This window comes from Orbicella faveolata, unplaced genomic scaffold (genome assembly GCF_042242905.1).
Source record: "Orbicella faveolata isolate gen_17 unplaced genomic scaffold, um_ofav_v1 contig_47, whole genome shotgun sequence".
NCBI classification, from domain to species: Eukaryota; Metazoa; Cnidaria; class Anthozoa; order Scleractinia; family Merulinidae; genus Orbicella; species Orbicella faveolata.
The window spans coordinates 12,818,041-12,841,203 of NW_028301577.1; the positions used below are offsets into that span (position 1 = coordinate 12,818,041).

The window sequence follows — 23,163 nt, forward strand, 5'->3', positions numbered from 1 at the left end:
GTGTGCCAGTGAGGATCTCGATCAATAAACTTGACCTCATTCCAGATAGGATAGTGGCCGGTCTCGTGGGTGTGTTCAGAAACGACAGAGGTCTGGGTACGGGCGAGTCGTATATCCCTGTCGTGTTCTTTGATCCTCTCCTGCATAGATCTCCCTGTTTCCCCGATGTAGACTTTGCCGCACTCACAGGGAATCCTGTAGACAACACCATCTTTTTTAGCCGGATTGACGGTGTCCTTTGGTCGCACTAAGTGTGACCGAAGTGTCGTGTCTGACTTAAAGACGGTGCGAATGCCTTGTTGTTCTAGGCAGCGGCGGAGAGACTCCGAAACTCCTTGGACATAAGGTAAAACGGCGGTGGATTTAAATTCCGCGACAGGCTCTCTTCTTGGGGTTGTTCGTGCCTTTGTGATCTTCTGTACAAAAGAGGAGGGATATCCGTTAGAAACAAGTACAGATGACAGATGTTTCTTCTCTCCAGCGATTACTGATGGTTTGATCACGAGACGTTTAGCCCGGTCGTACAGACACTTCACAATAACGCGCTTTACTGACTGAGGGTGGTGTGAATCATACGCTAGGTACTGATCAGTATGTGTTGGTTTCCTGTAGACACTGGTGGTAAGGCGGCCATCAGGTTCTCTGTAAACTGACGTGTCGAGAAAGGCGATCTTGTTGTTGTTCTCGATCTCCATGGTGAAACGGATTGATGGTTGTTGACTGTTCAGGTGTTGCAGGAAGACGTCAACTCTTTCCCGATCCAGGATGGTGAAAGTATCATCTACGTAGCGTTTCCAGATCTTAGGCTTGCAAGGTGCGGACTCTATTGCTTGTTCTTCAAATATCTCCATGTAGAGATTAGCAATAACCGCGGATACAGGGCTCCCCATGGCTGCGCCGTCTCGTTGTTCGTAAATCGATCCGTTGTACTGGAAGTACGTAGATCTTAATACGAAATCCAAGAGGTCCGCGATTTGAACTGGTGTAAGTGTCGTGCGGTCAGCCAGGCCTGCGTCGCTCTCCATTTTTTGTAGCGCGGCTTGTACGGCGCCCTCGATCGGTACGTTGGTAAACAGTGACTCTACGTCGAAAGACACCATGATCTCGTGGTCCTGGATCTCTTCACTGGCGATGGCGGAGGCGAAGTCAGTTGAGTTCCTCACTGTGAAGTTCGAGTTACCTGCAATAGGAGATAATATGTTAGCCAAGAAAGCAGACAGGTCGTATGCAAAGGTGTTGACCTCTTGGATTTCGTATTAAGATCTACGTACTTCCAGTACAACGGATCGATTTACGAACAACGGGACGGCGCAGCCATGGGGAGCCCTGTATCCGCGGTTATTGCTAATCTCTACATGGAGATATTTGAAGAACAAGCAATAGAGTCCGCACCTTGCAAGCCTAAGATCTGGAAACGCTACGTAGATGATACTTTCACCATCCTGGATCGGGATAGAGTTGACGTCTTCCTGCAACACCTGAACAGTCAACAACCATCAATCCGTTTCACCATGGAGATCGAGAACAACAACAAGATCGCCTTTCTCGACACGTCAGTTTACAGAGAACCTGATGGCCGCCTTACCACCAGTGTCTACAGGAAACCAACACATACTGATCAGTACCTAGCGTATGATTCACACCACCCTCAGTCAGTAAAGCGCGTTATTGTGAAGTGTCTGTACGACCGGGCTAAACGTCTCGTGATCAAACCATCAGTAATCGCTGGAGAGAAGAAACATCTGTCATCTGTACTTGTTTCTAACGGATATCCCTCCTCTTTTGTACAGAAGATCACAAAGGCACGAACAACCCCAAGAAGAGAGCCTGTCGCGGAATTTAAATCCACCGCCGTTTTACCTTATGTCCAAGGAGTTTCGGAGTCTCTCCGCCGCTGCCTAGAACAACAAGGCATTCGCACCGTCTTTAAGTCAGACACGACACTTCGGTCACACTTAGTGCGACCAAAGGACACCGTCAATCCGGCTAAAAAAGATGGTGTTGTCTACAGGATTCCCTGTGAGTGCGGCAAAGTCTACATCGGGGAAACAGGGAGATCTATGCAGGAGAGGATCAAAGAACACGACAGGGATATACGACTCGCCCGTACCCAGACCTCTGCCGTTTCTGAACACACCCACGAGACCGGCCACTATCCTATCTGGAATGAGGTCAAGTTTATTGATCGAGATCCTCACTGGCACACACGTAGGGTCAAGGAAGCTATTCACATCAGACTTCACCCTAACAACATCAACAGGGATACTGGAATTGAAATTCCTGATGCATGGATACCCACGATCAAGAAACACAACAACAGGAGAATGGTACGACAGCGGACCACTGAGGGAACAGCTACTCGCCGGAACAATGGAACAATAGGGGGATCGAAATGCACCAATCACAGCCGACCCTTGTGATATAAATGATACCGTGCAATCAGTCGACCTTATCGCCTGAAGAAGACTAGTAGTAAGCAGTCGAAACGTCGCGATCTACATCTCAAGTGACTACATCGTGAGACAAACGATAATACACTTTATTATTAAAGGGGTTTGCATTCGCAAAAATGGGTCACACAGAGAAAAATGGGTCACACTCGGGAAAATAGGTCATATTTGGAAAAATGGGTCACACTTGAAAAAATGAATCACAATGGGTTACACTTGGACAAAAAAGAGATACTTGAAAAAGAGGTCACACTCGGAAAAGGGCGTCACACTTAAAAAAATGCATCATACTTCAAAAAAGGGATTCGGCCTTGAAAAAAATGGGCCTTGTTTCAAAACATGGGTCACACATAGAAAGTAAGTCACACTTGGAAAAATGGGTCACACTTGAATAAGTGTCACTCTTAGAAAAATGGGTCACACTTGGAAAAGGATCACACTTGAAAAAATGGGTCACAATTGGAGAAAAGGGACACAATTAGAAAAATGGGTCACACTTGGAAAAACAGGTCACACTTGGAAAAATGGGCCACACTTGGAAAAATGGGTAACATGTGGAAAAATGGGTCAGAACTGGAGAAAAGGGTCACACTTGTAAAAATATGTCAGATTTGTAAAAATGGAACACAATTGAAAAAAAAGGGTCACACTTGGAAAAATGGGTAAGACTTGGAAAAATGGATCACTCTTGGAAAAAAGATTACACTTCGAACAATGGGTCACGCTTGGAAAAATGGGTCACACTTAGAAAAGTGGCTCAAATTTGGAAAAATGGGTCACACTTGGAGAAATAGGTCACACTTGGAAAAATGCGTCTCATTTGCAAAAGTGGGTTACACTTTGAAAAATAGTTAATACTTGGAAAAATGGGTCACACTTAGAAAAGTGGCTCACACATGGAAAAATGGGTCACACTTGGAGAAATGGGTCACACTTGAAACATGCATCATACTAAAAAAGGGGTTCACCCTTGCAAAAATGGGTCTCACAGGGAAAAATGGGTCACACTTGGTAAAATAGGTCACATTTGGAAAAATGGGTCACACTTGGAAAAATGAATCACACTTGAATAAAAGGGTCACTCTTAGAAAAGTGGGTCACACTTGAATAAAAGGGTCATTCTTTGAAAAATGGGTTACACTTGGACAAAAAGGAAATACTTGAAAAAAGAGGTCACACTCGGAAAAGTGGGTCACACTTGAAAAAATGGATCATACTTAAACAAAAGGGTTCACACTTGCAAAAATGGGCCACACTTGGAAAAATAAGCTACACTTGGAAGAAAGGGGCTCACACTTGCAAAAATGGGTCATACTCTTGGAAAAATGGGTCACTCTCGGAAAAAAGGTCACACTTGGAGAAATAAGTTACACTTGGAAGGAGGGGCTTTACACTTGCAAAAATGGGTCATACTTGGAAAAAAGGTCACATTTGGAAAAATGGATCATCCTTAAAAAATTGGGTCACACTTGGAAAAAAGAGTCACAGTTGGAAAATGGGTCACATTCGGAGAAATGGGTCACACATAGAAAAGTGGGTCATACTTTTAAAACCGGGTCACTCTTGGAAAAAGGGGTTCACACTTGGAAAAATGGGTCAAACTTGGAAAAATGGCTCACACTTGAAAAAACGGGTCACACTTGGAAAAATGGGTCAAATTTGGAAAAAGAGGTCATACTTGGAAAAATGATTCACACTTGAAAAAAGGGGTCACACTTGGAAAAAAGGATCAAACTTGTAAAAATGGGACAGACTTGGAAAAAAGGGTAACACTTGGAAAAATAGGTCACACGTGTAAAAATGGGTCAAACTTAGAAAAATGGGTCACACCTGGAAAAAAGGGTCACACTTTAAAAAATGGGTCAAACTTGTAAAAATGAAACACTTGGAAAGAGGGATCACACTTTGAAAAATGGGTCAAACTTAGAAAAATGGGTCACACTTACAAAAAAGGGTCACACTTGGAAAAATAGATCAAAGTTGGAAAAATCAGTAAACTTGGAAAAGAGGAAGACACACGTAGAAAAACGGGTCACCCTTGGAAAAAGGGTCACACTTGAAAAACTGGGTCACACTTGGAAAATTGGTTGACATTTGGAAAAATGTGTCACACTGAGAAAAGCGGAGGTGACACCTTGAAAAAAGTGTCAAACGTGGAAAAGTGGGTCACACTCGGAAAAATGGGTTTCACTTTGAAAAATGGGCCACATTTGGAAAAATGGGTCACACTTGAAGAAAAGGATCACACTTGGGGAAATGGGTATTTCTTGGACACAAATAATTGGGTTCATTGGTTATGTTTAAAACAGCAGTAAAAGCGAATCATGTTTATGGAAAATGTATTTTCCACTTTTTATATATATATATTCATGACTAATGCATGTGTATTTTAACTTTGTAGTTTGAGGATCCTGTTCATGATATTTTGAAGCTGGTGTTCACATGGACCTTGGTACAATACTCAAGAAAAATTCCCTGCTCAAAATGACATGATTAATTTATATTAGGTTTGAGTAGTCGGGGTTTATCGAAAACAATTGCACAAGAAAAACTAATAATATGATAATATAATAATAATAATAATAATGAAAATAATAATAATAATAAATTAATATTTTATGAGGAGGCCTCCAATCACTTAGAGGTGGTTTTCAGAAGTGTCCTCTAAAAAATAAAAGTCTAAAATATACATTAAATGTCTAAAACACAAAAGTAATAAAAGCTATAAACTTGAGACTAAAACTAAGGTTTAAAACTAGAACTAGGATTAAAAATACTACTACTAACTAAGGTTAATCAAAGGGCTCTTAGAGCCAGCTCATTCATGTAATGACTATTTTGCACTGTGCTGTTTGATTATGAAATATTGGTACAGTTGAACCCCGTTAATTGGAACCCTCAAGGAAACAACAGTTTGAAATAGAAAATACCATATTCCTCATGGAGGATTGGAAATCCGACAGTCCCCTTTGTGGGGGAATAGGCATTATCTGGGAGCACACATTGTTGATCCATTCCCATGAACACCAAAACCTCACAAATCATTTTGAACTAATTGCCGTTGACAGAAACTTTGGGAAGATTAAAGGTCAGCCTTTGGCACTAGGAGCTCTGGGATGGATTGGGTAACCAATGTGAGCTATGATTGGTTGATAGTTGCCTTTGGAAACCATTGATCAATCTGAACCATCCCAATAATGAAAAAATTCGAATTTTTTGAAAATAAGAAAAAACGGTGCTTACCATATCCCTTCTTTCGTGTGTCTATTCATACAGTGTTTATTTCAATCAAATTTTATTATAAACGTAACTTGAAACAGAACAAAGCAATTTTGGTTCGAGTTAGAGCGAGGCTGGAATTAGTGAGGGTTCGAGTTATCAGAGTCGACTGTAGCGTGTTTCTTTTGACACTAAATGGGAAATACATAGCGGTTTGTTAGCTGTAGCGAAATTTACAACGAGCAGTCCGAGCAAGCAGCCGCTGAATACAGAGAGCGCTGTCAGATTCGCGTTTGTTAGATACCAGAGGTATTTCCAAAGAGACCACGCATAATTTTGAAAGAGACATAACTATTTCGATTTTTGGTTTTAACCAAATAACAGTTGGATCACCCCGCAAGCAGAGCCTTTTCTTACGGTACATATGATAAAAGAGGCGTGCAATTGGATACGAAAATCTTGTGATTTGAAGTGGGACTGAACCGTAGCAGTGTTTTCCCCGCTTTGTTAGGCGTTAATTTGTAAACGGAAACATTTCCGTGTCAGTGAACAATTTTACGGTTAAAGAAACAACACGGCTCAGTTGAAAGCGAAAACCTGACTATTTTCCCGTTTTGACAGTGAAAAGGCTATCGCGAGTACCATTGCTTTATACATAAGTCTGCGTGCAGTGGATTAGAGGTTTTTTTTTTTTAAATTACGACCAATTGCCTTGATTTTGTTTTCGGAGTGATTCCATTGACAGGTAGATGCCGTCTTCAACACGTTTCTTGTCAAGAAACATTAAATTATTTTTACCCCGCGGTTAGGTTTAAAACTAGACCCCCTCCTGACTTTTCGCTATTCACTAGCGCAAGGTCAGAAGGGGGCAGCTATTGCAGAACCTCATGAATCTCGTCGCGATATAAAACGAATCTCTGGCGCCTATCTTTCATCACATTCCAATGCAACAACTTTTATGGTGATGTCAGTGTTACTCCAGAGGAATAAAATAAGTGACCTCCGTCTCCAAGTAAGGAGAAGGGCTAGATTGGAAATGTCAAATGCCCAGGAAGACCGCTTTTAATTTCCTTAGTGTCCCACTGTTGTCTCTATATATTATTAGAAAACAAAAGTGATCAGATTTTCACGAGGAAAACTTTATATATTCCTTGATTTATCTAGGTCTCTTTTTAAAATCACAACATAGACAAAGAAGGCTGTTGTTTCTTGATACCCTCTAACTTCACCCCTACCCCTCCAACAGAACGTAAAATCATACTATCGTGGGGTATGCCCAGGGGGATGTTGATGTCTTTATATGATCAACTGACATGAGCTCAGAGCCACAGAATGCTTTCAGTGACACAGATAGAGGCCCGCAGTCTGAAAATGATTTTCGACTTAAATGTCCTGATTTTGTCGGTCGATTTGGTCGTAGGAATGCCGTTTTATGGGTCGGTTTTCTCAGAAATCATCCAGATAATTCTAGTACATGTTTCTGATCGCGGGCTTTCCGGAGCGTTCCGCGTGTTGTTAACAACCGTTCCAAGGTTAGCGGTTAGTCGTGTTACAGTGTTCTTTAACTCGTTATGTATTTTTTGTTCAATTTAAAAATGAAAGAAACTTACCAAAAAGTTGAAGCTTCATCAGTTGTAATTCTACTGATTATGGTAATTATGAAGTTATGAGGAGACCGTCCCAAGAGACAAAGAGACCGAAAGGATGTAATGTAATTGTGTGAGTGTATGAATGGAACTATCATTTTCTCGGGAGCTGTGAATGATATGGCCCTCTATGGCATGCTGCAAAACATTCTTCGCGTTCTAATTGGTCTTTGGCTTCCTGGTGTCATCAAAATCCTCATTGGAGGATACAACGCAAGCCGTGCTTTGATTGACATCTTGCTCGAGCTACATCTGCTCCGTGCATTTAATTGGCCTCTTTATTATTCAACATCACCCTAGAGGATGACAACCAAAAGATTGGCTACACTTAGCGAGGTAAGTGGGAGTCCTTATCGTAATAACCGTCTAAGTAAGTCAAGGCACGGTGCCCGGTGAGCCAGTAGTTTTTCGTGGTCTTTCTATTTTCGGTAGGCTCTCTTATCGGAGCAATTTTGCATGTCAAAAACGGTTTTGTCTGGAGTTGGTCTGAAAAGATTTCGGCGCATGGAAGACTGAAAACCCCACGGTAAAGTCTAAACATTTAACACGATATGAAACACAAATGACGCTTAACTCTCCAAAGATTCTCTTAACATACAGTAATAATGTCAAATGCAAAACAGACTTTGTCGTATAAGGGTTTACCATCAGAAGAAATTATATCATTCTTTGTCAGCTAAGTCTATAAAGAGCATGTGCTCAAATTCGTGGAGGGATCGGAAAGGTAGTGGTGTCAGATGGTTCTCGCAGGTTTTTTTCCGTGTTGGGAGCTGAGCATTTTAGGGAGGATTGTTTCCAGTAATTGAACCTTTAGGTAGCATTGTTGGAATGTTCTCCTTGTTCACCCTTCTAAAACGGTGGTTTGAAAGTAAATCATTTGGAGAGGATCACACTGTACCTGCAGGTGTGCTCGTCAATGTCTCAAACATGGGGTAAATTTCTCACCCAATCATCAGCCCTGGGCTACGTTCTTAGTACGCTCTTTGCTTCAAACTTTAACGCCTCGGGAAACAACAATCACCCGAGAAATGGAGATACGCCGAGAGAAGCGGTCAAATTAGTGACAAAAATTTACACAATATGTCGGGGAAGAGATACGAAAGCGGGGACACAGGTCAAGACTGAAAAATACGAATACACTCAGCAGTCATAGAAAATTACCTTTATTACTCCTACAAAATGTCCATGGCTTTAATTTAGTTTTCGCAAAAACATGTAGGCTAAGAGAGTTGAGAACATCAACTCTTGTCAACGCCAGACACGGAAAGCGCTTACGAAAAGTTCAAATGTGACAATAATTTCTACTTAAATAGCTTCAAACTCTACAATTTTTCAACAAATATTATCGTCCAAAAACATGACTTGTTAACTTAGTGTACTGTTACGTTCCCAAAGGGCTATGTTACAAATGCAATGATTATACGGTTTGCAATATTCAATATAAAGCTTTCCTGTCTGTGAGCAATCCAAACAGGTATGACCTTTACACGGTATAAAAAAAGCGCAAATTTCAAAAAATGGCCGTTTTTAGTCTTGTTACAATTACGAAGAGTTATGCTTAACAGGTATAAAACGATTGCATATTTGTGTTCGTTGTAGATTCTCGTATAGACGACTTTTAATTAAAATAACTATTTAACTTCAAACTCTTACAGCAGACTTATTAAATACTTTTCTAGAATTACGAACACAATTTACTTTTAAGACTACCTAACTTTGTCCATCTTAACTTGTTTTCACACTCTGAAAGAATTCTCATTTGATTTAGATGTCGTTGTCGGCGCATCTACTTCTTCGCCGCACCTTTTTTCTCTTCTCCGCTTCTTGTCTTTGTTGTTCCAGGACTCTTACTTGTGCTTTTAGGAATGGCAGTGCCTCGCGCTCCCTCTTTGGGTTTATGAAGACTCTCCCTGCTACCGCGGACATTTTCTCGACTCCCTGATGTACCAGTTCTTGAGAGCCCAGTCCCCTTACTAGAGGATTTTGACGCAGCCGAACTGGGACGATCCGGGGATCCGCGGGATGAGGTACTACTCGTGGGGCTTGAAGGAATTCCCGAGGACACCCGAGGAGATGAAGTCTCCGACGAATCCTCGAGGGATCCTGTACTTCCAAGTGATGTTTGACTGTCTGTTTTCCTTACTCTTGATCCGATACTAGTTTTCTTTCCTGGAGATGACTTTTCAGCCGCCCCCTTCAGGCTTGTCCCGCTTCTCTGCTTAGGTGGACCACTGGGTGGTTTAAATTCTCCCGACTTTTCACGACGAGGTCGAAGTTCGCCGGACTTTTCTCGGCGCATTCCGTAACCGCTGCTCGGAACGTCAAGTCGTGGTTTTCGACCAAGACCAGTCGGTGGTTTCTCGGTGACCACTGTTTTGCTCTGTTCTGATTGCCGTCTACTCGTGAACGATCCCATTGTTTGTGTCACGCCTTCGGGTCTCGACAGCTGTTCTCTGAGTTCCACATTTGTTCGGCCCGCAGCTAGTAGAGCAATAAGCAAAAGGAAAAACACTGTCATGTCCACTGAAAAGTACATATACTAGGCTTTCATGTCTGGGACCAAAAGTTGCCCCACCATCCTCTTAAATAGTGTTGACAAGATTGCCTGAAATTTCCCCTTCCTCTCCACACACCGCGTAGTCTCTCATGAAATACCACAACAACAAAATCACAAAACACGGACAGAACAAGCATTGCAAGGGGGTGGGGGAATGATCTACTAAAACTTCAGTTCAAAAGTGAAGAGCATTAACTCACCTCTGCAGGGATCGTTCTTTTGAAGAAATTCTTCCAGTGTTTCCCAACCTCCTCCGACTCGGACCATGACAGTGCTGCGGAGGATACGAACCAAACGCAGTTTCTGCGAGTCACCGAACTGTGAGAGATACAAAGAGAGATCAGTTAAATGCTTTGACATTCTGTCGCATATTTATGTTGTGGAAGTCTTCTGATGTGGTGTGGCTTCCATTGACGGAACATAGGGTCTGATTGACAAGAAAACACCCTTAGCGCCGCCAAAATTAAAGTTCGACATGCAAACATTTTCGCACACGCTTGGCAATGCGGCATCTCCAACAGTGTAAGGACTCATCAAACGGTGGATACGAAACGAAACCGACAAGAAAACAAATGCCACATTGTCATTTTGCTACGTCTCTGGGCGAGTGAAGCTCTGTCAGGACAGAATCGTCGAACATAGCATGATATCGTCAGCTTAAAAGAGATTAAAAAATGGTTTACTTACTCTGTATTTGTTCTCGGCCACTTTGGTGTATTGAAATTGAGTGCAGCACTCGCACTTGCGACACAGGCGTTCGACTTCAGATTGAATCTGCTGCGCTTCAGTCTTTGGTTTCTCCGGCTTCTTGCTCGCCTGAAACAAAGAAAACAGCAAATAGTCAACGAAACGAAAGGAAAAAACGTTACTGTTACAAACTACAATACTACGACAACCGAATTTTCTGAGAAATGTTAAAAGCGCTTTCGATTTGTCGAAAAACATTTTGTTATTCGCCCAAACTAAATGCCGAAAGAAAACGTTCTTGAAGGAGTATGGAACAAACAAGTGAATCGAGCCAAACTAAATAACGCGAACCTCCAGTATTTATTGTGATTCATTTCCATCATAGCTATTGTTAGTCATCCTTTCTTCATAGCTTGTTCCTGTCATTAGCTAAAATCAAACCACTATCGTTGTGTTTCCCGTGATGGAGTTCAAAGGAATTACTACTCACCGGTTTTTTATCCTTTAGTGAGTTCACGAACTCCTTGTAGTCAATGAGTCCGTCACGTTCAAATTTGCTGGCGACTATTTCCATCTCCCATCTCTCAGTGGGGAAGCCTTAAAGTAGAGAAATACAGCGTTACACAAGACTACAAAACGTGTCACGCGAGTGTACATGGTGATGATGCTTGTTTAGAACGGTATGTCACGCTAGGTTGAAAGATTATGTCACACTTACTTGTGTTGAGTATTCCAGTGATGAACTGCTCTCGCGTTAGTTTACCATCGCGATCGTGATCCATACGGCGGAAGATGTCGAGAACGCGTGACTTGCTGTCACGAAGCCACTTGTTGAACTGTGAAGACGAGACAGAATCACAATTTAACGATTGCAAACGGAAATTATCCACGCACTAGTTTAGCATTTTCTTTTTACTACCTCAGGCTCTTGTTTAGTGTCCCCAATTCCCCAATTAGTCCGGTAGGGCTAAATACATTTTACACTTAAATAAAGGTTCTAATCTTATCTTATCTTATCTTATCTTAATACATGGTTCAATGTTCTGCGCAATCTTATGCATCAAAGATGCCTTTTCCTGTAGCATGAAGCGACTAGGAGCATTGATACCCCCCTGGATGGGATGCTAGTTTTTCACAAGTTACCCCGCTCTCCCCCAGTACAAGGAACCAGGGCGTGAACTCGGACTGCTCGGAGTCCTACCCAGTAACAAGTGACCCACACTGCCTTCCGCTAATTAAGAAGTACATAATATGTTAAAATTAATCTGATAGTGTACACATAATCTTTTGTTGTAATATTCGATCACTTGTTATGGTGTCAGAAATCGTACCCTGTTCTTCCACTCGATGAAGTCAAACTTCGCCGAGGCACGTCTCTGTAGAAAAACAAAATTGAAAAAGTCAGCGATTTCGAGAAGTGATGAAGGCATAAGTCGATATAGAAAGTCTCCGACACGTTTTGCGACACTTGTTAACAAAAAACTATCACAGAACCTCAAAGAAACAGTACAGCGACAGGCTGGTCGTTTTCATTTTACAAGTACAGGACAAGTGAAACAGCGTGAGTCACAAACTTCATTTCCGAGAATGACTCGTACTTTCATTCTACCGCAAAAATCCCTTTAGATAATTTGTCTGTCCTAAAAGCAGCTGTACTTACAATAGCAATTCGTTCCAGCTTCTCCTGAAGGCGTCGCAGCCTTTCCATTGAAAGGAGCCATAGATGCTGCCATCGTTTCGACAAGTGCAGCAGGGCTGGATGGTTCTTGTCAAGTGTGGTGGAACCCGACCGCGTAAACGAGGAGCCTGGGCTAGTCAACTTGTCACGTGATCGTTCCCGTGTGAAGGACGAGGCAGGACTGGCGAGTTTCGGTATCCTGCTACTAGGGCGCCGTCCTTGCTTGTGCTCTGGAGTGACCTGCGTTTGCAGCGGGGAGACGGAAGCAGCAGGGACAACAGAGCCGCGCCTTTTAACTGACTTGGTGAGGCTATCGTATGTCGGTTGTTTTTTGGCCATTTCTTCTTGGAAACCCTTGTGGTCTTCCAACAGTCTCATGACCTCTTCGTAATCGTCATCTGGTATTGGTTCGTTCTCCTTTTCGATTAAGATCTCTTCCTTCCTTCCGATCCAATTGAGCAGATCCTCCATCATACTCTGTTCCTCTGTCAGCTTGGCTTGTTCTTCCTCCAGACGCGTCAGTCGCTGAACTGACCACTTGCGCACCTGAAACACAGTCGGCAGCCAGCTGGTTAGATGGGTCTTATGGCATATTTGTGACCGCGAAGCAACACGTTGTGATAACAAAGCCAAATAACGAACCGCAGGAAAATGTTAAAACCAACAAGAAATGGTAGAAAGCTTCAGTGGAAAGTTTAAGTAGATACTAAGTAAAGGTTCCGCGAAAAATAAGCGATCACACAAGTTCCGTAAAGGCTCCGTGAATTTTATGAAAATCTTTCCTAAACGCTCAGAATCAACATTAGTATTTTTACTCCCTTCAAGAACAAAGGGCATTTCTTGGGGTTATTTTCCGCGACAAATAGAAACATTCTGTCAGACGATTATACAGGTATAGATAGATTAACAACGTCAAATTTGTAAACAAACAACGTAAAAGTAGTTAACTGTTGACAAGAACACGAGTAATGTTGTAAAGTTTTACTTTTTCTAAAACAGCGTTTTACTTCAACTCGCTTTCTTACAAACTCAGTTTGTAGTTATCATATCATAATAACGGAGACAGTCACCTCATCCCAGCGTTTCTTAAGTCGTGCAATCCACTGCTGGATAATCTGCAGCGCACTGGGATGACAGAAGCGCGCTATGACCTGACCCTTCTTGATGGCTGATTGGACATTCACTTCCTCTGCCATCAAATCTTCATGGAAAGCCTGCAATGCAAGTAACAGTTGAATTGAGATCTCCGTGTGAAAGGAACTTGGACAAAAGAATACAAACCCCTTCAAGTTTGAGGTTTCAAAGCTGTAACCCTAAAAATTCCAAAGCAGAAAGAACTACCAAAAAATTGCAATATTCACATTAGTGACAATAGGTCTCAGTAACACAAGCTTATGATGTGACAACGCCTCACTTACCTTGTGCTCAGTCAACTGTTCGCTTATAGTTTCCAGGTCGTCTGCAATAGGACCTAGTCCCCTGAGCGTGTCTTCAAAGTCTTTCAGAATACGCAATTCGGTCTTCACACCCGAGTCAAATTCTTTTGCTAAAACCAGGGCATTCTCCAGCCTACAAGAGAAAGCAAACGTTAGCCGTGAGTAGCTGTAAGAACTTTTGCAATTCTGCCAGCTAGTGAGAGTAACCATTTTGTTTTTGTTGAATGTGCGAACTAAGAGTCGTTTCTCAGCTTAAAAATCAAAAATGTTTATAGCGTTGTCTCTATTTCAGTTACCTGTCTTGTTTGGTAGCAGACAAGGCACTGATAGCTTCCCAGCGCACGCGCAAGTCCTCAAGCCTCTCCTCCAGTTTCTGCGGATCTTCAACTTTGTTTTCATCGACCATTGTCCTTCCTGCATTCATCACAGAGTCATAGTTTGCTTGACGGCGGCCAAGCTCACGTTGGAATGTCTATGGAACAACAAAACACCTTAAGTGTGTGGCCTGAAAATTAGTTTAGTTGAAGTGTTTGCTTGGTATGTTTTCAAAACCCAAGTGAAGATCTGATCAAAATTTCTGTCGTGCCTTTCTCTTTGTAACGGAAACGGAACAGACTTTCCTTACCTTGTGATTGTCAATCAAGATCTGTACAGTTTCAGGATCACCCATGACGGCGGTCTCCGTGGAAAGACTGGGTTCTACTGTACTAAGCCAGTCAAGCAGGGACTGCAAGGCATCCTGGAACATTCCAGTGAAGAGAAGCGCCTCCTCAAGCTTTTGTTGTCTGCACAGGAAATGAAACAGTGGTTAGTCACCATGACAACCTTATCCACAAACAAGCGGCAGATAAATCACAAGGGCTGGGTCACAATGTTGTCTGCTCTTTGTTATGTAACAGGTGAAGTATATTGTTCTCATAACGAGAACGGCAGGGAAATACAGTTTAATGAATATCATGTTATCACCAACCTTTCGACTGACAGTGCACAGATGGCATCCCATCGTGCTTTGAGGTCAGCTATCTTGCCTTCAATCATGATGGAGTCGTCTGGTGGACTCTTGTCCATTAACACTTTGCCGGTCTTGATAGTGCCATCCATTGAAGCTTGACTGGCACCCAGCATGGACTGGAACTCCTGGCAAATCACCAAAACAGCAAAACAGAGAAAGAGAGTTTGTAACGTTGACGATTCTAGCGTTAAGCCCTTTTCAATACAACCGATCTCGGGATACATGGATCCCTTCTCTTCTCTTCTCGTGGAGAATGGGGCCATTGATCCTGCTTCTCCAAGCCACTATGTCTCTAGCAATATTCAACCCCGGCAACAGTGCCTCCTTCCATGTCCTAAATTCGAGATGCTCCCACCCATTATTTAGTTCTCCACGAAACCGGGAATTACCGAGAACAAAAATTCCACTCAGTGACAGCAGCTTTGGGATTATAAGACCAGCCTTCTGTCTCTGTTGTGTTCTGTTGAGACGTAGCTAATAAGCAAGAGATAAGCTTATATACAAACCTTGTGTTTCTTCAATTGCGCCCTCAAATGAACAGGATCCACTCCGATCGGTTCCTCGTCCTTAAGTCCTTGCTCCGCTTCATCCAGCATCTTCAACAACTCCTCAGCACCCTTGAAGAACTTCTGTGACAGCTTGTAATTTTCTTCCAGATCTTTCTTTCTGGCAGAAGACAGACCAAGCAACTCCTTCCATCGAGCCTCCAGCTCAGTGACAGTTACTTCTATGTAAGCAACATCTTCCTGCATACACACATCAGTGATCTTATACGAGAGAATCTTGAGCTGTTTGAATGGTTCACGGTGAGCGTCGATATCGTCTTTGAGTTCCTGTGAGGTGCAAATGGGGTACAGAAGACGAGTTAGAACAAATTGACGGGTAAATAAGTTTTATGTTTTGAATTTTAAAAGGAAACCTTGCGCGAATTTTGGCAGTTTCGAAGAGCGAGCTCAGAAAAAAAAAACAGTTCGTAATTTCTCTTGATATACCTCATATCACACAAGTCGTTTTGGTCTCTATTTACTCTGAAAGTCGTTATGGAATTGTTTTCTTCATCGAACATCGGCTAACGGAAATCTCGAATGTTGACGACGAGATAGCCAAACAAATTTACGGTTGCCCAAATAAATGATTGCTGTAAAGATCTTTGTAATAAAGTCCTTTTCGAAAACGAAACAAACAAAAATAAAACACATACAACACATTTGTAAGGAAAAGACAGCCGCAAAAGAGGAGTCGTTAAAGACGGTATTTAAAGATAGCATGGTATCAAGTGCATTTAGGTGATAAATAACAAAATAGTGCTTTTGTCCCATATTTCGTACCTTATGTTCATGCCGTTGTTTTTCCAAAACATCCAATATAGAGCTGACGTGATCGAATGACACTATTCGATCGTGAACTTGTGTGAGCCATGAGTCCATGTCTGTCAGTTGTTTCTCCCATTCTTCAGCATTCTTGAGAGCGTCATCCAGTTTATGACCTTCCTCTTCAGCCTTAGTGCTCACTTGATCCCATGCTTCTTTCACTTCATCCAGCTGCTTCTGAAGCGAGGCTGCTGTCGTCGGGTCGCTGTTCCTGATCATGGCTTGGACGGCTTCAGTGATTCGTTCATACGTTTCCTTACGTTTTTCTAACACGTCCAAAAAGTCCTGTAGGGGAAGCGATCGATGACATTAGAGAATCACGGAAGAAAAATTTGGAAAGAAATGGTTGCATCTAAATTCTTTAACTACACAGGAGTTACAGTGCCAAATGTCCTGTACGAATGAAACTAGACAAAAAGTACACGAGTCCGTGGCAACTGGAACAAAACAAGGCAACTGGAGTTGATCACAACGTAAATGTATGAAAACAACAGCAACAATCGAAGGACAACCCACTGACCAAGGATTAGAAAACATGCATTGGATTCAACAAACAAACCTTATGTTTAGCGATTTGATTACGCGCACTCTCAGGTCTGCCTCCGATTTGTCTCCTGGAGTAAAGGAATTCACGTGATTCATTCAGCCAAATCCTTAGTTCCTTCATCTGGTCCATGACGTCATGGGACGCGCTCAGCGCAGCAGCGAGCTCAGCATCCAGGCGGGCTGCCTTGTCCAACACCTTCTGCCAGCCATCCTGCAGCTCCGTCACCTTCATCTGCAGGGCGCCGCTCTCCAGCTTACTGTCTCCGTTCTCCATCAGTAGCGAGGAAGCAGCACGTGATACTGATTCAACAGAAGGTTCGTGTGCGAGGATGTCATTTTGAAGAATCTGAAAAATCAAAACAAAGAAAATATTTAGTTAGAGTTCAGCCAGATTCAGTGGCAGGAACAAGCAACATCACTGAAAAATTTGGCTTCCATTTCAGTGAAATGTACGTCACATTCCATTTAAATGTTTGTAAAGTGTAGAATTCCATCTCAAAATTTATCGTACCTTATGTTTCGCTTTCTCAACTTCAATAAACTTCACATCTCCTTGAACATTCTTGGCCAGCTGTTCGTCAAGTGTGGCATTGGTCTGTTTTACCCAAACAAGCAGCTCTTCTAGAGCCAGTTGGAATTGTCCAAGCTGTAACAGAGCTCCTTCGATGGTCTGCTGCCTCTCACTGGAATGAATGCACAAGTCATCCCACCGAGCGTTGATTTCTTCCAGTTGTGCTGAGATCAAGTCCGCGTCTTCCGGGCGACACTGCTCGCTCAGCATTGTGCCCTTCTGGTTGACCGCTGTTACATCACTTTGGAGTGGAGTCAGTTCTTTTTGGAAGGCCTGAAACACAAGAAATAGTCATTAGTATTGAAATTCATTTTTATTGTCTGATGATACTAGTCATAGACTGTCTAGCTAGGGCTTTTAAGATCAGCCAGCTACTTTTCTGGAATGACGCTCAAATACCAGAAAGAGCCATTTTGAACTAAACGTAACGAATCCCAACAGACAGGAGGCTGACCAGCTTGCTATTTACAAACCATGGTCAAGCGTTGAACTGAGGATACCCAAGAGCAAGTCCAACCAGTGGCAGTTTGAAAGTCTTGAAAAAAGACCTCTGCATTTCAACACCATCACCCTGACCACTTCGCCAAGTAGCCTTAAACTGTTTTAAGGCTAACGCGAGTTTAACACTTCTGAATTCGTTAAAGTATTCTTTGAAGTTCTTGAAATGCTTGACTACGCGAGTTAAATTCTAATGAATGAGTTGCCAGTAAGCGGATACCCGTGTTTGCGCAAAGAACTCTGGGATCGTCAGGGGGTAAACATTGCAAGTCGCTAGAAGTAAATGTATGGGGAAATGTTGTTTCGACGCCAAAAAACATGGTTTTGGGGAGAGATCAACGCTTTTTCCCCATTGTTTTATCGAAAATGGATTTTGGCAATGTTGGTACATGAAAAATGTAAGTTTTTGTTTGAAATAAGTGATAAAATTTTACCGATAAACTCCCTTTTGCTTGCGTGAGGTTTATTGTGAAATACATTGAAGAGAATATTGAAAATTTCAGTACACGCCTGATCTCGAGAGGCTACCCGGAGCAAATGGTAGAAAAGACCCTCCGAGAAGTTAAATATAGAGACAGAAAAGAAGCTCTAAAACAGAAATCGAAAATTGCAGAAGAACTATTACCTTTTGTGTCGGGCAATTTTACTCAAACGTCAATACCATACTTTGGAAAGCATAATCACGCACAAACGACTTTTAAATGCAAATACTCAGAGATATATTCAAGGAGCCACCCTTGATCTGTTATAGAAAAGGAAAATCACTGAAATACGTGCTTGTAAAAGCAAAACAAAGGCTTTGAGCAAGACAGTAGCCGCACAGCATGAGTCGCGCGGACTCGTTTGTCATTAAATCAACCCCAGACAGTACAATGATCGTCACCGGGCTTATTTCCAGTATTATTTGTATGACTGAGCTTTCAAATAAGCCAAAAGTAGCCTGTACACAACTTAAAAGGCTTTACTGGGTTATTTCCTCTCGATTTATACCTAATTAATTTTGTAATATTTTCAGACCATTACGCGATGTAAATTTCACAATAAACCTCACGCAAGCAACGGAGTTTATCGGTAGATGTTCTCATATATTTCACGGTTATTCAAACAAAAATTTACATATTCCACATATCAACATTGCCCAAATCCATTCGCGATAAAAACGACGGCGAAAAAGCGTTGATCTGTCTCAAAAATCGTTTTCTTATACCTCGAAACAACTTTTCGTCATACATTTCCTTCTAGCGACTAGTAATGTTTGCCCCCTGACGATCCCAGAGTTCTTCGCGCAAACACAGGTATCCGATTACTGACAACTCATTCATTGGTCTAAATTACATGCTGGATGATACGACTTTTATTAGTTTAGCACATTACAGTCACCTTCTGCTCTTGCAGTTGTTCTTTGACAATATCCAGGTCAGTCCCCACAGGTGGCTGCTCGGCAAGCCTCTGTTCCAGGTCAGTCAACTTAGTCAGCAAAGGATCATGGGTGTTGTGGTATTGGGTGGCAGTTTCTTTGACATCTCCCATTTCAGCTTCTCTCTTGTTCCACGTCTTTTCGATGTCTGCCCACTGTGAGGTGACCCCAGCGAGCTCTGTTTGTACCAGCTGCTTGTCACTGGAGCTACAATGCGCGACAAGAACAGGGCTGGCCTCGCACAACACATTCACTGCTTCACTGTGTGCATCCAGCTCCGAGCGAAGCTCCTACGCAACCAAAATTACATGAAATTAAAGGTTTGCTGATTCAACTGGTCCTTTAGTAGCTTTTATTAGCTAGCCGTGCCACAGAAAACGCATCTTGAATATCAGACCTCAATTTTCACTTTTCGCAATCCGTCCAAATCCTCCCCAATCCTAATCATCCTTCTTTCTCTTTGGTTTGTTATAACATCTCAGGCGATTTGTTCACATGACCGAACCATTCCTTAGTCAAGAACATATAACCTTAACTAGCTCCATAAATTGTCTCAGAGGAATGGTTTCATTCACGAAGGACGTAGCCATGCTATTTTAGGAGACAATGTCACATAACGACTGGAAATCTCACATTTAGTGATAAAGCAGTCTTCATCCATTCCACCAAAAATAACCAGGGAAACGATGGGAAACTCGCCTTTTTTATTCTCGTTCTCCGGGTTGATTCCGATCTATACGCGGCGCCCTAACTACTAACCAAAGGGTTGAAAAAGGCTAGTACTGCCAAAGTATCTGATTAGCTTACAAAGCAAGATTAGTTCCTCACCTGGTGATCATGAATCTGCTCCTCCAGAACTTCTAGGTCAGCGGCAGGGAGTTCTTCCGAGTCAAGATGATCCTGTACGTCCTTCAGAATGTTCTTGATCTCATCTAAGCCCGTCCAGAACTTCTCGCCAGCATCAAGGGCCAGTTCAAGAGCTTTCAGCCTTTCGTCATACAAGGTTTGTGTGTCGGCTGCCAGCGTTGAAACTTTGCTCATCTTGTCCTTCATGAGTAATGATGTTTTGGTATCTGGATTTACATTCACCAGAGCTGTCACCAATGGTCTGACCTCTTCAACCAACTCTTTCTCAGGATCGAATTCACTCTGAAGTCCCTTTAGGAAAAGGTATAGGAAAATTTTATTTTGGTCTCTTGAATACACCAAAAAACGGAAAGAAGAAAAGAGCTTTCTACCAAACATATTTATTGTCCAGAGCAAAATGAATTGTGTTTTCATTGTCATCTTAAAATACAGGAGATAGTTCCGCTTCTCACAGTAAAGTGTTCGTTCCATTGCTAAACAATGGCCTACCTTTATCTCTTCAATCTGCGCACGAATCTTATCCGGTCGGACGCTAATGGGCTTCAGATTGCCAAACTCTTCTTTTCGTCTTTCCAGCAAGGCCTGCAGCTCGTCCAGTCTGTTCTGTAGCTCTTCTTCTTGTGCCAACGTCATTCCGATCTTTATTCCTCGTTCCTCGGTCTGCCTCTGCAGCCGTTCATAGCGCTCAAGACAAGTCGCTACTTTGTCCTCAATCGAGCTGGATCCCTCACCTGGACCACTCAGCTTGACCAGGTCATTACCGGTTACTTCCAAATTACCGATCAAAACTTTCAGGGCAGTGATGCCTTCCTGGATTGACTACAAAAGAAACAACCACAACAAAAAAATCGTTCATTAAAAGAAATGAACAAAGGGAAGCCAAAAGAACCCTTGAATAGCTATTCTTGCTTCTCACGCAATCTTTCGAGGAAGATTGTGTTACGAATTGGAAGGACCTCGAAGTAACCGGTAACGCATCTTGAACAGTAATTCAGCAAGGTTCGCATCTGATGTCCATACTCTCTAAACTCGATTATCGTTGTTCTTTTTGGGCATAACCCTTTTAAATTATTACTAAGAGGGTTTGTTCAGAATTTGAAAAATTGTACATTATAAATAGCGTACGATAGCACTGAACTATAAAGCACAAGGCCTGAACATCCTCACCTTGATTCTCTCCTGCTGAAGTTCTGCAACTGAACCATCGTCCAGCTTGCGGAAGTTTTCTTCACAGCGATCTAACCAGGTGACCACCTCCTTGTGAATGTCTCTGAACTGCTGTGACAGTAACAGAGCTTCCACTAACGAGGCTTGTCGAGCTGATGTTTCATTCTTCACATTCTGGTAGCGAGTCTTGATGCTGTCTATATCATCTTTAACGGTCTGTTGTTCGTCGTCTTGTAGCACTGTTATTAGGGCGTCGCCGTTTTCACACACAGATTTAACAGGTTTCTCATGCGCTGCGACGTTAGCATTGAGGGCCTGGAGACAGAACAAAACACGAAGACAAGAATGTTTGAATTTTTTTCAGGTTTTAACTTCACAGCTGTTTTTAGAAGTCGTGTGCATAACTGCAATGATCAATCATGTCTTCAAAAGTTTAATTCTGTTATGGTTAGAACATTGAACGAGATATCCAGAAACGAACATGTAGCGTTCCGTTCAGCTTATCAGCTTAATCCGGTTTTTGCAATCAAAAACGCAATTTTCAGTAATGTAATGTAATCCGGTTTTAGATGATAGTTTTATTACGAAGCGACTGAAACGAACCTGATCTAAATTCACTATATGAAATGATAAGAATTAACCCGTCTTTTCCAGCCAGCATCAAAATTCATACCAACTATTTGAATTATCTAAATCGGAAATCAGATTGGCTAAAGAAATCTACAGAAATTTTGGTAACTGGGTGATGAGTCGCAAGCCAGCCATACAAGCATTGCTCTATATTGTTCTGACAATTCTTTGCTTGTCAGGTGAGCCGCATTGGTAAAAGTAACCAAAGACTACACGACAATCAGTGATTAACATATATTGATCAATGCAATCTCGTCCTCAAGGCGAGGCTACTCACCGCCTGATCGCCAAGTTGCTGTTTAACTCTCTCTGGTTCCACACCCACTGGGTCCATATTGGACAGCGTCCCTTCTGTATCTGTCAGCCATGTCTTCAGCTCGTTCACTTCAAGTTGGAAGCTTTCAACGCGCTCCTGAGATGAAAACAACTTCTTAGCGAGCTTGTCGACCTCTGCTTGCAATGAGTTCCATTTCTCATCAACCTCGCTCAGAGCTTGGTCTACTTTCGGCTTCTCGTCGTCGATGAGATATTTCTTGAGGTTGTCACCCATCTCTCTACACGAGGACACTTCTGGTTCCTTAGTTGCTAGAGCTTTTTGGATATCCTGCAACAAACACGCAGCACATAGCTTAGCAACTAATCGTACATTAACATGTCGTTTTGTTAGATCTTCTATGAAACAGAAAAAGACGAGTGCAGCTAATGTAAAAGGCAAACTGTTTAGATTCCTTCAAGCCAGAATTCCGAATCCCGATTTCTTATTAGTAGTTCTGTAAATCCTCGCTTGCGGCTCGGTTTCATATTAACTTCGAACCCTCCCAAACTCTTTACCCTATTGGTTTCAGGTGATATTCTATTCGTAAACGATGATCTCAACTAAAGGAAAATCCCTTGATCACGAACCTTGAGCATCTCCTGCTGAACATTTTCACTTTCATCTTTCGCCGCTTCCAGTTTACTTGCAGTGTCGTCACACCAAGCAATCAACTGATCTTTGGCGTCAAAGAATTCTTCCGAAAGTTTAGCAGCATCTTCAGCTTCCTTCCTCCTATCATTAGCTTGGTCACGCAGCTTTTTGTAACGCTGCAAGAGCTTGTCTGTTTTGTCACGGACTAAGTCTTTATCTCCGTCGGTGCAATGGGACATGAGTTCCTCGCCAGCTTGTGTTGCGTCTTGGACTGGGAACTCAAGGCTGTCAATTTCCTGGCACAACTCCTGTCAAACCGAGAGTGAAGCAAGATGTTCAGACAAAAATAAATCAAGAAATAAACATAGTCGCATCAGTGGTAGCCGGTTTTCATGCGAGAGAGTCCGAAACGTTGATCATCGAGACTCGGAGAAAACCCCCCCGGAACAAGGCGAGAGAACTACCAACAAACTCAGACCACATATGACTACAGACAGAAATCAAA

At 42.4% G+C, this 23,163-nt stretch overlaps 1 protein-coding gene across 6 annotated transcripts in view; it reads right to left on the minus strand.

The window, feature by feature from the left end:
- Positions 1-8,462: 8,462 nt before the first annotated feature.
- Positions 8,463-23,163, minus strand: part of LOC110058896 (uncharacterized) — a 125,278-nt gene continuing 110,577 nt past the window's right edge. For all 6 annotated transcript variants that reach the window (XM_089279394.1, XM_020765566.2, XM_089279395.1 and 3 more), the window contains 22 exons: positions 22,655-22,966; positions 22,029-22,355; positions 21,122-21,436; positions 20,444-20,773; positions 19,916-20,245; positions 19,051-19,377; positions 17,113-17,445; positions 16,615-16,947; positions 16,014-16,340; positions 15,192-15,518; positions 14,644-14,810; positions 14,299-14,458; positions 13,970-14,145; positions 13,656-13,806; positions 13,308-13,451; positions 12,220-12,783; positions 11,891-11,935; positions 11,278-11,395; positions 11,050-11,156; positions 10,560-10,688; positions 10,073-10,190; positions 8,463-9,796 (listed from right to left, as the gene is read on the minus strand). In XM_089279394.1, coding sequence (XP_089135520.1) covers positions 9,102-9,796; positions 10,073-10,190; positions 10,560-10,688; positions 11,050-11,156; positions 11,278-11,395; positions 11,891-11,935; positions 12,220-12,783; positions 13,308-13,451; positions 13,656-13,806; positions 13,970-14,145; positions 14,299-14,458; positions 14,644-14,810; positions 15,192-15,518; positions 16,014-16,340; positions 16,615-16,947; positions 17,113-17,445; positions 19,051-19,377; positions 19,916-20,245; positions 20,444-20,773; positions 21,122-21,436; positions 22,029-22,355; positions 22,655-22,966 — 5,835 coding nt within the window. In that variant the 3' untranslated portion in view covers positions 8,463-9,101. The remainder of the gene's footprint in view (positions 9,797-10,072; positions 10,191-10,559; positions 10,689-11,049; positions 11,157-11,277; positions 11,396-11,890; positions 11,936-12,219; positions 12,784-13,307; positions 13,452-13,655; positions 13,807-13,969; positions 14,146-14,298; positions 14,459-14,643; positions 14,811-15,191; positions 15,519-16,013; positions 16,341-16,614; positions 16,948-17,112; positions 17,446-19,050; positions 19,378-19,915; positions 20,246-20,443; positions 20,774-21,121; positions 21,437-22,028; positions 22,356-22,654; positions 22,967-23,163) is intronic.